Raw genomic sequence first — 15,109 nt, forward strand, 5'->3', positions numbered from 1 at the left:
CCTTCTTCAGTGCTGCTGTGTGATTGATACAGGGACCCAGGGCTCTTGGGCATGCAGTGATGTGAGAGCAGACGAGCTATGCAGCTCTCCTGAGTGCCAGCCCCACTCTGCAGCCCATCAGCCTTCAGCTGCACATCTACATGGTACAGAGCAAAGCATTTCCCAAGCTATTCTGGCCTGGTTTTTGCTAGCCTTTCTGTGTCTGCATCCCTTTTCCTGAGGTCAGTTCTGCACTCTTGAGTGCTTTTGACTCACAGGTGCTTGGGACAGAATTACAGAAAGCAAATCATATGTAAAACCTGCTCTGCCCCATGTTATTTTTTTGTCCCCTTTCTGGAACTGTTTTATTTTAAATGCCCTTTCAGCACTAGCACTGTGGCAAGGTTTTGAAGGGTGCTTTTGTTCTGTGTGCAGTAGTGTGACTTCTCAGTGAAAAGCAACAAACCTGTCAGCTCTCCCTGTGTGCCTGTGGTTAGGAAGGACAAAGGCATTTTCTTGGAAAATGCTGCATTGTTCTGTAGAATTGGTACAGTGTCTTTGAGAATAGGCTACAGGAGCTACTTTGAGTGCAGCTCTCTTCATAATTATTTGACATCTGTCTTGGGTTTTATAATCACTTGGAAAGCGCGTGGGCTTTGCAGGGGCCGTGCTGCTAAAGGCAGGAGTGAACGATTCCTTGCCTAAGTCTGTTTGGGAAGGGTGTCTTATGAAAAAAGTGGTTTATATGAAAATATTATTAGTAGGGTTTTTTTTCTTCTGTCATAAAAGCCACTTCTGACCAGTATGAAATTAAAAACCAAACCTTCCCACCACATCTACTTCTGAGAACAGGAGACGCTTCCCTAATTGTGTTTCCCTCACCTGGCTTTTCTTTGCCTCCCAGTGGATGGAAGGTCAAAGTTTGAAAAGGAAAACACTCAGAAATGAAAAGGAAACTATTTCTGATATGAAATGAAATGAACATCGCAGATAAGTTCCTTAAAAAAGAGAATTTCTAGCAACAGCAGTTATATACAACTGCTGTATGAATTATTATTATTAAACTGTTTCTTTATGGAGACATTAAAAATACCTCAGATTATGTTGGTCTCATGGGAAGTTCCTGGAGTGCTGAGGATGTATCTGTTGGAGCTCTCCAACTGCTTTCTGGGCTGCTTCTCCTGCCTGCTTTCTAGCTGTGGTGTGATTGCTGAGCTGGTGTGCTCTTCTGCTCATTGGTTTTATTCCTGCCTCCCTTTAGTGTTTGCTTTTTATTTTATTTGCTTGTATACACAGAGGTGAGGTCTGTGACCTTTTTGGGTGGATGTAAATGGTGAACCTCTCCACTGCAGCCTAGGGTTTGCGCTGTCTAACCCCTGGCTCCGTTCGTTGCAGACAGAGATGCTGGTGTTTCAGTGGTGCAGTGGTATTGAGTTGTGCAAGAAGTTATTCAGACACCCACTGGAATGGCATCATACACAAGCAAAATGTCATCATACTTTCTCATGTAATGAAACAAAGCAGCAGGTTGCAGGAAAAGGCTGAGAGAACTCTTCTGTTCCTGGCAAGACCAGGGTGGGTTGTAGTCCTGTGGTATTGGGTTCTTACAGCATTGCAAAACACACGCTCTCTGCAACTGAGTGGATACAATGCTTTTTTCCTTGTGTTGCTGGTAGAATCACAATGATGACGTTGTGCAACCACAGGACTGCTGTGGAAAGATCTTTCTCCTTGGGGCATATCGCAGATTTTAGGCCATTTGAAGAAAAGCAACACAGTGGAGCAGTACTAGGAGTGGATCCTGTGCTATATTAGTAGTGCAAACCATCACATCCTGTGGCAGTAGAAATTTTTTTGAATAAGCATGTGCTAGAGGAATGGAGCTGGACTGCAGAAGCCATCCTGCCCTAGTCACCTTTATCTTCATTGCATGTGTGAGCTTTCCATTTCTTTACTGAAGGTGGAGAATCCTGTTCCTTCATCTCAGTTGGCAAATGCTGGCATGGTCAGGCTATCCAGGAGGTTGTAATGGCTCCCCTTGACCAGCCCTTGACACTGTGCATGAGCCTTCCACAGCCCCTTGTATTTTGTGTAGTGTGAGGGCAGCCAGGGCTGTGGTCAACCGAGTCCCTTTGCCGTAATGGAGAAATTGCTGTAATCTGACAGACTCTGTGTCCATCTGTCTCCACTGATAAGATCTCTGGAGAGTCTGGAATGAACCAGAAGTAAATCATACTGTGTAGGGCTTCTGATTTTATAGCTGGGTAGAGCAAGAAACAAGATTTTTCCTACTAGGAGGCAGTGCAGGGAAGTCTGAGATACCTTACTCATGGGAACAGAGACCCGGTGGCTCTTTGAGACAGTTGAAAGCGTGTTCCTGTGAGCATAGGTAATGAATGTAAATATTGGCTCCCTGCAGAGTTCATGTATCACTGAGTGAAACATGGTAGTTTATTTTGGCCTCAGGCCACATAAACGGCCTTGCTCCAAATGAGAGAAACTCATCCAAAGTCAGTAGTTGTTCCTGCTTGCTTCAGGGCTGAATTCAGTCTGATCAGTGCAAAATGCAGGAGAGAATCACTGGAAAATAAGGGTGAGTTAGGACACGCTGTGTATTTATCTAATGACAAATGGAGGGGGAACTGAGAGGGATCTTTACTATGGGAGTGATCCACACCTCCCCCCTCCTCAATTTACACTCCCTCTCTTCCAGCATCTGAATTCCCTGAAGTTCCTAAATTGCTACCAGAAGTGCAGCATGATGGTTCTCTCAGTTCAATCTGGTGGCTTATAGATACTTTATCTTTCTTCACCATTTCCAGAGGGTAGAAGTACTTAATTTTGTTTCCTCCCTATGGAATCATAGTAATATTGGGAGCTGGCTGTAGATGGCAATAGAAAAGGGTTTGATTAGCAGGTGGCATTTCAGTTTGGATGAAGGAGGTAGGGGACAATTAGCTCTCTCAGCTGGACCCCAGGGAAGAAATCTCACATTCTTCCTGGCTCCTTGCCTGTTTCTGAAGGCCTTATGGCTTCCGAGGCAGCCTGCAGCTCTTTGCACGGGCTGTGCAGGGGAGAGCAGGCTTGCCCTGAATTTCCTTTTGTCTCTTCGAGATGAGCCCAGCAGAGAGAAAGCATCATACAAAGGCTTTTCAGATGCAAGCATTGTAAAGGAAGGATTCAATATCCGCTGCTGGATTTCGAGTAGTACAGTTCACACGTCCTGTTCTTGTTATCTCTGCAATCTTAGGTGCTCTCTGCTTTCGTGCAGACCCTTTCTGTGTCATGCGTGTATTATGGACAGGTTTATGAGGGATGTGTTTAAGGGAGCTCTGTGGCTGCTCTCCCCACCCTTTTAGCCCACCCTGATGGAGCAGATTTCTCTGTCATCTTATGAGCACACTCCTGACAGTATCACCATGCTCATTACTGCATCTGCCTGGCAGAGCTGAGATGCTTTGATGAAGTTCAGCCTTTTAACCATCTCTTCTCCCTTTGTGATCTGACAGCACTCAGGAATATCAAATGCAACCTTTGCCCCTTTAATGAGAGCATCTAGTAAATGTCAGCTTTCGTGACTACCAGCTTCTAAGTTGCATCCTGGAAAACCTTAGAAACATGGGGAAATTCAATTCCAGTGAGTGAACAGCTCTGAGAGCTGAATGCCAGACACCAGAGCGAGCACGTTTCTCTCAAATTACAGGAAATTGTGCTCTGTAGCAGGAACAGAGAAGTCTGGGAATGTTTTTTACCTATCAGTCTTGCCTTGAAAGTACAAACCTCAGTTCAGATCATTTCCAAAAAGTGTACAAACTTGGTGCTCCTTTGCTCCTGAGAGGTGGCTGTTCTGAGGAGAGTTTGACACGAAACAGCAGCTGGAGCCTTGTCCTGCCTTGACCTACCTGCAAGAAGGGGGTGAAGCAGTCAGGACTCTGGCAGGCAGCCACTTCCCAGGTCACCAGCAGCAGACCTTGCAAATTCCAGCATGGTTGTCACACAGAGCTGTCAGGTGCATTTTCAATGCAAATGTGCTTCAGTCCCATTCTTGGGAATGAGCTTTTGGTTAAGAACCTTGGTGCTTGGAGTCAAAACTTGGCAATTTTTAGCATTCAAACATCTATCTTACTCCTTGTGCTCACAAGGAGCTCACACTGTGCTAGTGACTTAATGAGCTGGGCTGTCCCTTTCTGAGCGAGCCATCACCTCGCAGGCTCAGGGAGCTCATGCAGCAGCCTGCAGGCAGAGAAGTGCTGCTGTACAGATGCTGTTCTTAAGGATTGGTAACCAAGTAAAAAAAGAACATACCAGAATTGAAGGATCACTGGGTGGGTGGAGGAATAAACACATAACACTCAGAGTTTAAAAAAAACAAACTTGTCTGCAGTGATGAAATGGTGTAAAATAACCAGAGCCTCTGTGTGTGCTTTATCTCAGCAGGATGAAGATGGTCGGTGCCCTACTGATTGCACTCTGGCTGGGGTTGGTCACCCTTGGCAGGGGCTCAGGTAAGGACATGGCATGTGGTGAGTCTGCCCACTTATCACAGGAAGAGATGATCTGAGGCCAGAGGAAGGAAACTGACTGCAGTGATTTTTAAGCATGTACAGTTTAGCGAAAGGCAGGAATGTGATGTCAGCTCGGTGTGGGTGTTGTATAATGCTCACATCTGGAGACTACGAATATTAGAATCATTACAGTTGGAAAAGACCTTTAAGGTCATTGAGCCCAACCACTAACCTCACACTGCCAAGCCCAGCATGAAACTAAACCTACTCCATATGACTATGATGTAAATGGATGCATAAACAAAAAACAATGGGAGCCACCTCAGCCTAAAAGGGCTTTGCAAGTTCAAGCTGCCCACTTAGTATGGTTATTCCTCTTCTGTGAGGGCTGCAGCCAGGGCACATGGCATTGACTTGTCAATGAGTTGCAAGTGGGACCTGAGCTTGAACCTGAACTTCACGGTTCCTGGTTAGATCTAGAGGGGGTTGAAATTCCAGCTCTCGGATTCTGACTCATGCCTCAGCAATGCAAGGGAAGAGGGGAACTTCTGGAGTAAGAGAAGCTCTCATACCCATCTCACTGAGTCACTTTCCTGACAGGAAATATGTTGTCATGCTCGCAGCTCCTCTGGCACGCATTCAGCCCAGCTCTTGTGAAGAGGCAGATTGTGTGTGTCTCGGCTCCGGACTTCCTATTTGGGGGTGGAAGGAGACAGCATGATTTGCAGGAGGCGAATGGAAAGAGGGAGGGAGGAAAGAACAGATGCTGGCTTTATAGGGGGGAAATGTTCAGAAAAAAAGGGGGGTTGACAAGTCCCCAATGAGCCCTTGCCCCTCTGTAGTGCTGGGAAACAAGCAGTTATAATACCCTGAGCAGAACAACAGCTCTTGTATCATCATCTCTTGGACCACGCTGAACTGTTGGGGCCATGGATCCCAGCAAGGTTCATCTTGGTGCAGGGTTCATAGCAGAGGCTGAAGGCTGGGAGGTGTTTCTCCTTAGGTGGCTCAAGGGCTTCGGGCATTCACAGTAGGCTGTAGCCTTCAGTAGGGGATCCAGTGCCATCCTGGCTAACAGGGGCCTTGTGGAAGAGGTGAGCAATGGGAAAACAGCAAAGGAGAAAGAACATATGGCCCTGGACTTCTCCACTAAGCCGTAGGTAGTAGGAGTGCCTGGGGGAGGAGGGACCCAGTGATGTGGATTGCTGCTGCTCGCTGGGAAAATCCCCGCTTTGCGTGTGCTTCTGGACGTGCTGTTCTGCTCTCCACCAACGCAATATCCTCCTCCTGCTGAGGCAGCATTACGACACCCCACGTGCACTCAGCTTGGGCTTTTTCAGAAACGGGAGGTAGATGCAGTTGAATCAGAATTGCCCAGGAAGTGTGAGAGCAACTCTAAAAGCTGAGACTGTCAGCTGAGAGCGGTGATACCACAGCGTTTGGGTCATGTCAATTGATCTGGCAGAACCCTCCATGCATTTCTGCAAGGTATTTAGTACTTTAGGAATAGTCCTCCTTTAGCAGAGGCTTTCTGTTCAAGATGGTTAGAGTGCTTATAGAGTGCTGCGAGAACATAAGTGTCAAAGAGTGATGCATGGGATACGTGACCAGTTAAAGTACGTTTCTTCTGTAACCCCCATGTAGTGTATGTGTTTAATTTTCTGACAGATCCACTCTTAAGTTCAGAGCTCTCTGTTCTGTGGACATCATAAACTACTTTGGGCTGTCAAAACGACTTCTGTTATTCATGAAGGGCTTGGATGGCTGTTTGTACTTGGATAGAGGGACAGCCGTCTGTGCAGCCCTCTGTTACACTGTGGGGTTTCCTGGGACTGGCACCAAAAGGCAACTGGAGCTTGTTTCACCATTGCAAAGTCGTGAATATAGAGCAGTGTGGGATACCAGACATGCTCTGATAATATGACAGCATTTGAGTTTGCATTTTCTTCTTGGTGGGGGGTGCAGAGCAGAGGTTATCTGGAGTGAATGCAGAAGGGCTGTGCCCAGGCTGCAGCTGCCCCAGTGAGACACCATGGGGATGAGAAGCTTACACCAGAGAACCTGGCTCCTGGGATAATTGAGATGTGTAACTTTGTAGGGATTTGCCATTTCAGCTGGAACTTTTTCTGTGCTTTGCTCTTGTAGTCATGTAATGCTGTATTGTTGGGGCCAGCTGTCTCCAGCCCAGGCTGGCAGGGGACTGGGGGAAGGCTGGAGGCAGGGGCAGGAGTCCTATCATGGTTTACTGCCACTTTTCATGCCTGCCTCTGCAGTCCTTCCCTGGGGAGCAGTGTGGTCAGCAGCTCTGACCAGGGACTGCCCAACCCAGGGGTACCAGCTCTGCTGAATCCCAAGCTCTCAGGGCTCACAGAAGGGATGAGGAACCAGCACTTAGTAAATTTCAAGTGTAAAACACCAGCCCTGCTCTGGCTATCATGCAGGTGGCCTTTCCATGTAGTTCAGCCAGTATGGCTGACAGTCTCCCTGGCAGTGTGTCAGAAAGCTTCAGCATTGTGCGTTACTTGACTTAACTAGTAAGATGAATCTGCAAACTTTATTTTCTTCCCCAATTTTGCCGATAGCACTGTGGCTCTAAACATCTGTTCTTCGAGCTCTGTTGTTTCTTCTATGTATGAAGGCTGGTGCTGAAAGAAAATAATTTCCTGAAAGGGAACCGTATGCTGCAAGAGGAAAGAAATGTGATCAGAGTAGCACAGAGTAAAAGACTTGGAGTCCGAGGCTGAATTCACTCCTGAGTCTGCTACTCATTCATACTGTATGTGTGGGCAAATCTCTTCTGGTCTTGAGAACATACATGATCTGCAGTGCCTGGGTTTGAGTTCTTTACTCATGACCTTTGGGACCTTGTTTGCAATGGTACTCAGAGCCTTCTGCTTTTGTTGCCTCAGCTAAGCCATCCTTAAGATGGAAATAAGGCTTAGATGTCTGCACTTCTGTTGTAGAATGCTTAATGAGCCCAGATGTCCTGACATCCAGAGGGGGACAGCAAAACCCAGTAAAACCCAGTGAACCCACTCTTGGTCTTAAAGTGATTTGATTTACACTGTCAAGGTCACACTGGTTTAAGAGACATGAAAACCAGTTGGACAAAGAACATAACAGCCAGTATGAGTAGGGAGTAATGTTATCTTCTTGTTTCCAGACAAAGCTGGCTTATTTACTTACCAGCAGAAGGTGCAGCTGTAGTTGTGCTTCTTGTTCCATTTTTCACTCTCTGCTAACCAGGCTGCTCTCACCTGTCCAAGTGTTCCCAGCTATTCACAGGGCTGGAGAAAGGGTCACAGTTAGGTGTATTGTCTTGGGGAATGAGAAAAGCAGAAGAATATTACTGCCAGGAGAAGGAGGAGCAGGCTCATTCTGATTATTTGAAAAACCCATCTCGTGTAAACAGGTAAGTGCTGTGTGTAAATGGTGAGATGGAGCATCATGTTTGCGTAGGAAGGTCCTCTGACAGCTGCTTTGGGGGCTATCAGACAGGCTGTGTGGTAGGATGAGCCCAGGACTGGGGCCAGCTTCTGTCCAGACTGACACCCCAGCATGGCAGGCAGTGACTATAAGGCAGCCAAGAGCCTTTGTCCTAGGAGTTTTATTTTGGTCTTTTCTGGATTTTGAGCGTATCTCTTATACTCCCTCATACCAAAAGCTCTCAGGCACCAGTTTAGTCAACACTGAAGTTGGCTTCAAAGTGCCAGATGTTGCCACTGCTTATGAATTCAGCTGGTGGCTGCAGCTGTGAAGTTCTGACTCCAGTGAGCCAGAAGCTGAGGTCCAGCTCCAGAGGTCAGAGCTGCTGGTCAAGAGTTGCTCCCTGCATCGTCTCTCCCCAGTGCCAGTCTGTGCTGCCTGTCTCTCTCGTGCTCAGCAGAGAGGCAGAGCAGTTGCTTATGGCCAGGGGAAATTTGCAGATTAATAAATTACTGTCTGTAAACCACTTTGAAGATGGAAAGCCCTGTGCAGCTCCTCAGGATTATTACTATATGGCTCTTATTCTACTGACAGGGTTCCAGTGGCCTTATTTTCCTTATGATTTGTGACAGCCCCAGAAGCTGAGAAGCTTATTTTAGTGTGTAAAGTCAAAAGAAAAATAGATTAAACTGCATTATTGTTTTTCTAAGGAGACTAAATCCCTCCCCCATCATCTTCTCCTGGGATTTCCTGACTTCCTCCTACTCTTCCAATCTCGGCTTCTTGCTGTCCTAATTTAGGACATGATTTTATAACCACCCATACCCATCTGTGAGTTACTGCGGTTGTAGAAGTTTATGGAGCTTAGGGACATGAAGTTATTCAGCACTGAGGGTATTGAAAGGTGCATAGCCTTGAAGTGGATGGAAATAAAACCTCCAGAGCAGAGCTAGCCTGGGTGCAGATGTGTAACTGCAGCTGCCAGCCTCCCTCCACACCATCCAGAGTCATGCCTGCTGAGGAAATAAGACCTCGCTTCTGCTTCTTGTCAGCTGAGGAACAGGGTGTGAGGAGTGAGTTCTGTGCAGGTGTCAATGTGAGCTGACCCATCTGCATTGATATGCAGAAAGGTGTGGAGGAAAACAGCCCATTTTGGGTGTGTTGCTGACGTGATATTGGAAGTTCATTTTTGCTTCTCAGTGTGTGTCAAAAATAGAGTATCAGGGGACCCGTCTCCTACTCTCCTTATCCATTGTGTCCCCCTGCTGCAGCTGCACATTTGTACTCTTGGTCTCATAGGCTTTATTGCACACAGGTGACTTTTGCCAGGCTTGTAGAACTTTATGGTGCATTTTACTGCCTGCTGCATTTTTTTTTGGCTCCCATCCTCATCCAACACAGCTGCTTCAATGGGGATTTTGATGTGGATGTTTCTGTGGGTGTTTGTGAGCAGTGCCGACCTGTTGACTCTATTTTAAATCAAGCAATAGAGAGCCCGGCTAAGTGCAATGACTAGTGTTTAACTAAACAAGCCTGTGGCAGAGCCAGGAGTTGAGCTTGGACCTTGTCAAGTCCCAGGCACATAGCAGAGCCCTGCCAGCTTTTTGTGCCTCTCCTACAGATGATTTTGCAACAGGTCGTTCCATTTCCTCTCTCTGTCTCTCTTCCTCACATGCTGCTCTGCTTTGCTTCATGCAGCAATTTCCTCAATGAAGTGGGATGGAAAGTAGCTATTTGGCGCTTTTCTGCCTCAGGCTTTGAAGCAGTTCATACCCTTACCTTTATCATTTTGATCTAGATTTTTTTAAAAAGCCCCCAAGAAGATATGTCAAGCTTGCTGGAGAAAACGAAATGCTTTGCTTTTTTTTTTTTGGCCCAGTTGCTGGAGGTAACCAATATACTCTGTGCCACATACAGTAAACACAGCTTTATGCACAGATAGTGAAGGCATGGAAGGAGTTTTAAAAGATTTAAATAACAATTCCCCTTCTTTACAGGCTGCACTTGATAAGGAGCTCTGCACTCTGAATCAGGAGCTATGAGCTCCATTACAGAATCATTGGTTTTTGGATGATGTGCGTTGGCTGCTTTCTCTGAAGTCAACAGAAGTTTACACAGTCACTTGTTATTCATGAATTTGGCAGAGAGGCAGACCACCCCACCTAGATGGGATGGTTTAAACTAGACTTTCAGGATCTGAAGTTAAACCACCACAACGTATGCGTGGTTTTGGAAATAATGAGACATTCTGCAGTAGAAGGTCCTTTTGCTTCTGCCTTTGTTGTCTTATCTTTTCAAATGATAAAAGCAACTGGGGAAAGAGAGAGACTCCAGCCTCTTGTGAGGCAGCCAGTGGAGCTGTTTCCATGGGGGCATCACAGCTCAGTGGCAACACAGGATAAATATGGCAAGACATGAGAGAAATGTAGAACCACATTGCCACTGTCACTGCAGCAGAAACACACGGGTGGGGCTGTGCTGTGTGTGTTGGGCTGTGTGTGCCAGGACCACTTCCACTTACTTTGCTCTATTGGAGAAGCTGTGGGAGGAAGGCAACAAGGTTATGACAGGCCTTTTTTGATGTGTTTCCAGACTGTAAATTCCTGGAGAGTTCATACAGCTCCCAGGCTGAGCCTTCAAGGCAGTGCTGAGCTATGACCAGTTCTTAGGCATTCTCTGACCACCATCACTGCTGCAGAGATAGTGGGAGCAAATGGTGAGAGCTAGCCTAAATTCTAACCTAAGTTTTCTGTCATTCCCACTAATTTCAGTGTGTTTGGGTCTCTGCCTCTTCTTGCAGCTCAATGTTCTTGTTTCGTTCTGTGCTGCCCTCTCTCTACCCTGTTGTATGGTCAGATGGGATGGAGACTGTGTGGGAAGTGCTGCCCTGCTACACTGCCTCATTGCCCAGCTGCTGAGCAAAGTACATAGCTGGGGAGCCTGGGGTGGTCTTGTGCAGGATGTGCGTGTAAAGGGGAAAACACAGAGACAGGGGAAGAGTGAATGCTCCAGGCACTGGTGTAAATGGAAAGCACACCCACGCATGGCTGCTGGCCACAGCTGGGACCTCCTGTGCTCTCAGCACAGCTCCTCCATTCAGCCTGCTTTCCTCCGCTTCCTTCTTGCTGCTGTGAGCTTGAGGGAGGGTGGAGGGGAAGAGAAATGTTAAAGTAGTAATTATTAATTCTCACTGGATAGCTTTGCACAACCAGTTTGTTCTGCCTTATTGATGCTGATTCTTGCATCAAGCTACAGGCTGGCCTGGCTGCACTCCCTGGCTGGAGCCTGACTCAGATCAGCTTTGCTTTAAGGTAATGCAGCAAGAGTGGCCAAAGAAAGTAAAAAGCTGTTGAGGTGGTGCAGCCTCATCTGATGCTGCTGCTGAAAAAGCGTGTGGAAAAGGGTTCTACTGTGTTATTGAACTGGCAGCAGTGATAGCTTTGTGTCCTCCTGCTGCTGCATGGTCCCAATGTGCATGCAAGGCAGGCCCTCTCCAAAATTAGAGACGATTAAGAAGGGCGTATCAGTTTGGCAAATGGCAAGGTAATTTGTGCCAGCATGATAGATGGCCTTTCATAAGGATGGCTCTTTATTATTTTTTCACGGAAGTTTTAACTAGGGGATGCCTTAGTTTGTAGCCCTGGGGGAGGGTTAGAAGTGATGTGGAGTTGGTAAAGCTTTGGTGGTTGAGAAGGACGTCTTGCTCTCCAGCCTGTGGTGTTTTTGCCATCTGTGCTGTGAGCAATGGGTTGTGGCTTTGCTCCTTGAGCCTTCAGAGCCATGCTGGGCTGGCTTTGCCATGGCAGCCAGGAACAATCCTTGCCAGAAGGGTGTCAAGCACAGCCTGTGATCTCAAGCCACATGGCTGCTCCTGTAGTCTGTGAGGTAGCTGCTTGTTATCAGCACAGTTATGTGTTGTGTTTGGGGTTCAATTCTGAGCATGCAGCACCCCAAAGCAGGAACACATCAGGAGCCTCAGGACTAGCTGTTAAGTGTGACAGTATTCCTGAGGTCCAGCAAATTAGCCAGCTCTAACAAAAAATCTCTAGGTATAGCTTTTCCAGTACAGAACAATAATAGTTACCTCTTACTCAGCAAAGAAGAGAAGGTCCATACATTGCTTTGAGTAATCTAAGAAGGAAAACAAAGAGTTGTATTTATTTTCAGTAACTCATTCAAGTAGAACAGGTAAGTAGTTTCAAAAAGCTGATTTATGAGCTGTTGCAAAATGCAACAGCTTTTCATGATTGCAAATTTCATTGATCTTGACTCCAAGAATTTCAGTACTGTAATGTTTTTCATAGTTTTTTTTTTCCTTTCCAGTCCTGCCATTTGAAGTAATAAGGACAATTTGCCTTCTTTATTCAAGGCTGAGAGGAGAGAGCGGAGTCAGGTGCTGGGAAGAGTACCCAAGTGTCCTGATTTACAGACTGCTCCTTTCAGAAGGAAAGCCTTTCTTTATAAAAATAAATGCCCCCCTCTATGAATAGTAATCTGTGTTTTATCGTGCAATTAGCAGGCAGTCTTTTGCAGTCTCATTTGTCTCATTTACCATTCCATGAAAACTTGACCATGCCTAATCCAGTAGCTTGAACCCAACAGCACAAAGCAGCATGGTGGTTCCATTTGGCCTTGGCCATGGTGGTGATTGTGCACCTTCCTGTGGTACAAGGCTTCCAACAGTGGCTTGGCCTTTCTAAAGGAACTTTGGCACTGCTTGGGACAACAGCTGTGCTGGATGGTGCTATGCAGTTTTGAAAAATCTCTATATGTTTCTGAGGTGATGAACAGTGACACTCTCCAACAATTTAGATTTGGGGTTCCTAGTAGCAAATACTTGTGCTCTGGGTAGCTTCACTGCCTCTTCCTAGCCCAATTCATTCTCTTCCTCCAGAAGCAGCACTCTGTCATATGGTTGTTTGGCATACCGCAGAAGGAGCAGTGCAGTTTGCGTTTACATTTATGTGTAAACCTGCCAGAAAACATTTCTATTCTTACTGGCCCAGATTCTTACTCACTGTGACTAACCATTGCTAAGCCACAGGAGTTATCGTTGCTGCCTTTAAGCACTGTGAGCCCATCTTCTCAAAGGTTTATATATTTGCTTTTTTTTTAATTAAGTATGAATTTGGGGCCAAGCTATATTCCACTGTCTATTTAAGGAAGATAAAATGCCAGAAATCCTGCTTTGGGCCTGTGAAGTCAGTTCAGAAGAATTGGGCTCAAAGAGCATATTGTATTCTGTTTTTCCTCACGGTCCAAGTTCTTCTAATATCTGCAAACCGGAGAGGCTTTGCAGTGTCATCTTTGGTGTGCCTGTGATAAGCCAAGACACCGCTCCTGGGGATCACTGCAGGCAGCATACCCCTCTCCTGTTCTATTCATTTTGGGCTCTTGGATGTCAGGCTGTCCTAGCTTAATGCCTCTCAGCAGCTACAAAAGATGTGCTGGGAAGTGTGCCGGGCAACGCTCTGCCTCATCAGCTCGGGGGGTGGGGACAGGAGATGTGACAGCAGCTTCTCCATGTACTTTAGCTGGTGCTGGCAGTGCAGGCTGCTCTCAGGTTTGCCGACACCCTGCTGCCTTGCTTTACTTGCATCTGGTCCCTTCATGCCTGGGTGTCCTGATGGGCAGGAGGAATGGAGTGGCAAGGAGATGAGTTTTGACTGTGGTGTTTGTCCTGAAACTGTTCATTAATGACAGGAATAAATTGAAAACAAACAAGCAAAAACCACTGCACAGTTGTTTTTTCTCATGCTGCCCAGTTTCTATGTCAGCCTCAGTCTGCTATGAGCCACACTGAGCTGGGGGATGCACCTGGGGGCTGCCTGGGGATCCTCCAGAGAATCTGCTGCCAGTCACTTTGTGTCACTTATTATTGCTTGTACTCTTAGTATTGTTATGGCGTGTACAGGCATTTCATGAATCCATCACAGGAAAGACAGTCCTTGCTCCCAGAGTCCACAGTCCAGCTTCTTCTGGCAGGAGCAATGGCCTATAGCTCTAAGAAAGGGCTGATGTTAGCAGTGTTATTTTTTTTTCACTCTTATTTCAACACCTCTATTTCCATCTTCCCTGGCACTTTGCACGGATACACACACCTCTCTAGCATTGTTTTCATCCAAGTTTTATCTTCCCACACAAGATTTTAGGGTTGAATTTTCTTGGAGCTCTGTAGGAAGCCTAGTGTTCTGCAGAAATATCCCAGTCTATTGTCCTGACAGGACATAAATAACTTGGAAGAAATGTAGGCAGAGGAATGAAAGTGGAGATTTGCAGGTTCTCTAGAAGTGAACACAGTGTTCTTGCTCTGTTTTATAAAAGCCCAGTTTGCTTCCACCAAAAACAGTACACTTTTGCCTCTGATTTTAATGGGGACAGGACCAAAGGCTGTGGGGAACATGGGCAGGACTGGTTTGCTCCCATAGACTGGCAAGCTAAGGTACCTTGTTTTTCCTGGCTGCAGAGCGCTGTGATGACTGGGGTGTGGACACCATGAAGCAGATCCAGATTTATGATGGGGAACCTGCCAAGATCAAATGCCCACTTTTTGAGACCTTTTTGAAGTACAACTACAGCACAGCCCATTCTGCTGGCTTAACCCTAATCTGGTACAGGATTGGGCAGGATCGGGATCTGGAGGAGCCCATTAATTTTCGTCTCCCAGACAATCACATCAGTAAGGAGAAAGACACGCTCTGGTTCTGGCCTGCTCTTCTCAACGACACTGGCAATTACACATGTATGCTGAGGTAGGTTGTGTGGTGCAGCTTCTATATGTCTTCAGCATAATCAAAGGATTTTCATGGAAGTGGGAAAATTGTGCTGTTAGCACCAGGTCTTTCTGTAGGGAGAAGACCATTTTTGTGAGCATTAATGGGAAATGAATGTTACAATTATGAGACCACTCAGTGCTGAGGCAATTTCCATTGTAATAATGCTTGGAGCCTTGCAAGCATTAATGAGCATGCCTCTCCTTGCTAGCTGCAAGTACCCATGAAAATATTATTGCTGAGCCCATGGCAAAATCCACAGGCACTCACCATTAGGAAGCGATATGTATGTCTAGAGTAAAAATAGCTTCATATGCAGGGGTAATGTTTTGACTGCATGCTAATTTGGCAAAGATTCATGAGATTCAGACTTCTAGGAAATTAAAAGTGTCTCTAAGTGTGGTACAAAATGAACATAGCATCTGC

At 46.3% G+C, this 15,109-nt stretch overlaps 1 protein-coding gene across 6 annotated transcripts in view; it reads left to right on the forward strand.

The window, feature by feature from the left end:
• Positions 1-15,109, forward strand: part of IL1RAP (interleukin 1 receptor accessory protein) — a 46,694-nt gene that overhangs the window by 11,816 nt on the left and 19,769 nt on the right. For 4 of the 6 annotated variants that reach the window (XM_062005507.1, XM_062005512.1, XM_062005508.1 and 1 more), the window contains exons 2-3: positions 4,414-4,484; positions 14,377-14,662. In XM_062005507.1, the coding sequence (XP_061861491.1) occupies positions 4,418-4,484; positions 14,377-14,662 (353 nt within the window). In that variant the 5' untranslated portion in view covers positions 4,414-4,417. The remainder of the gene's footprint in view (positions 1-4,413; positions 4,485-14,376; positions 14,663-15,109) is intronic. The other 2 variants (XM_062005509.1, XM_062005510.1) reach the window with 1 other exon arrangement.

This window comes from Colius striatus, chromosome 12, assembly GCF_028858725.1.
Source record: "Colius striatus isolate bColStr4 chromosome 12, bColStr4.1.hap1, whole genome shotgun sequence".
In the NCBI taxonomy this organism is placed as follows: domain Eukaryota; kingdom Metazoa; phylum Chordata; class Aves; order Coliiformes; family Coliidae; genus Colius; species Colius striatus.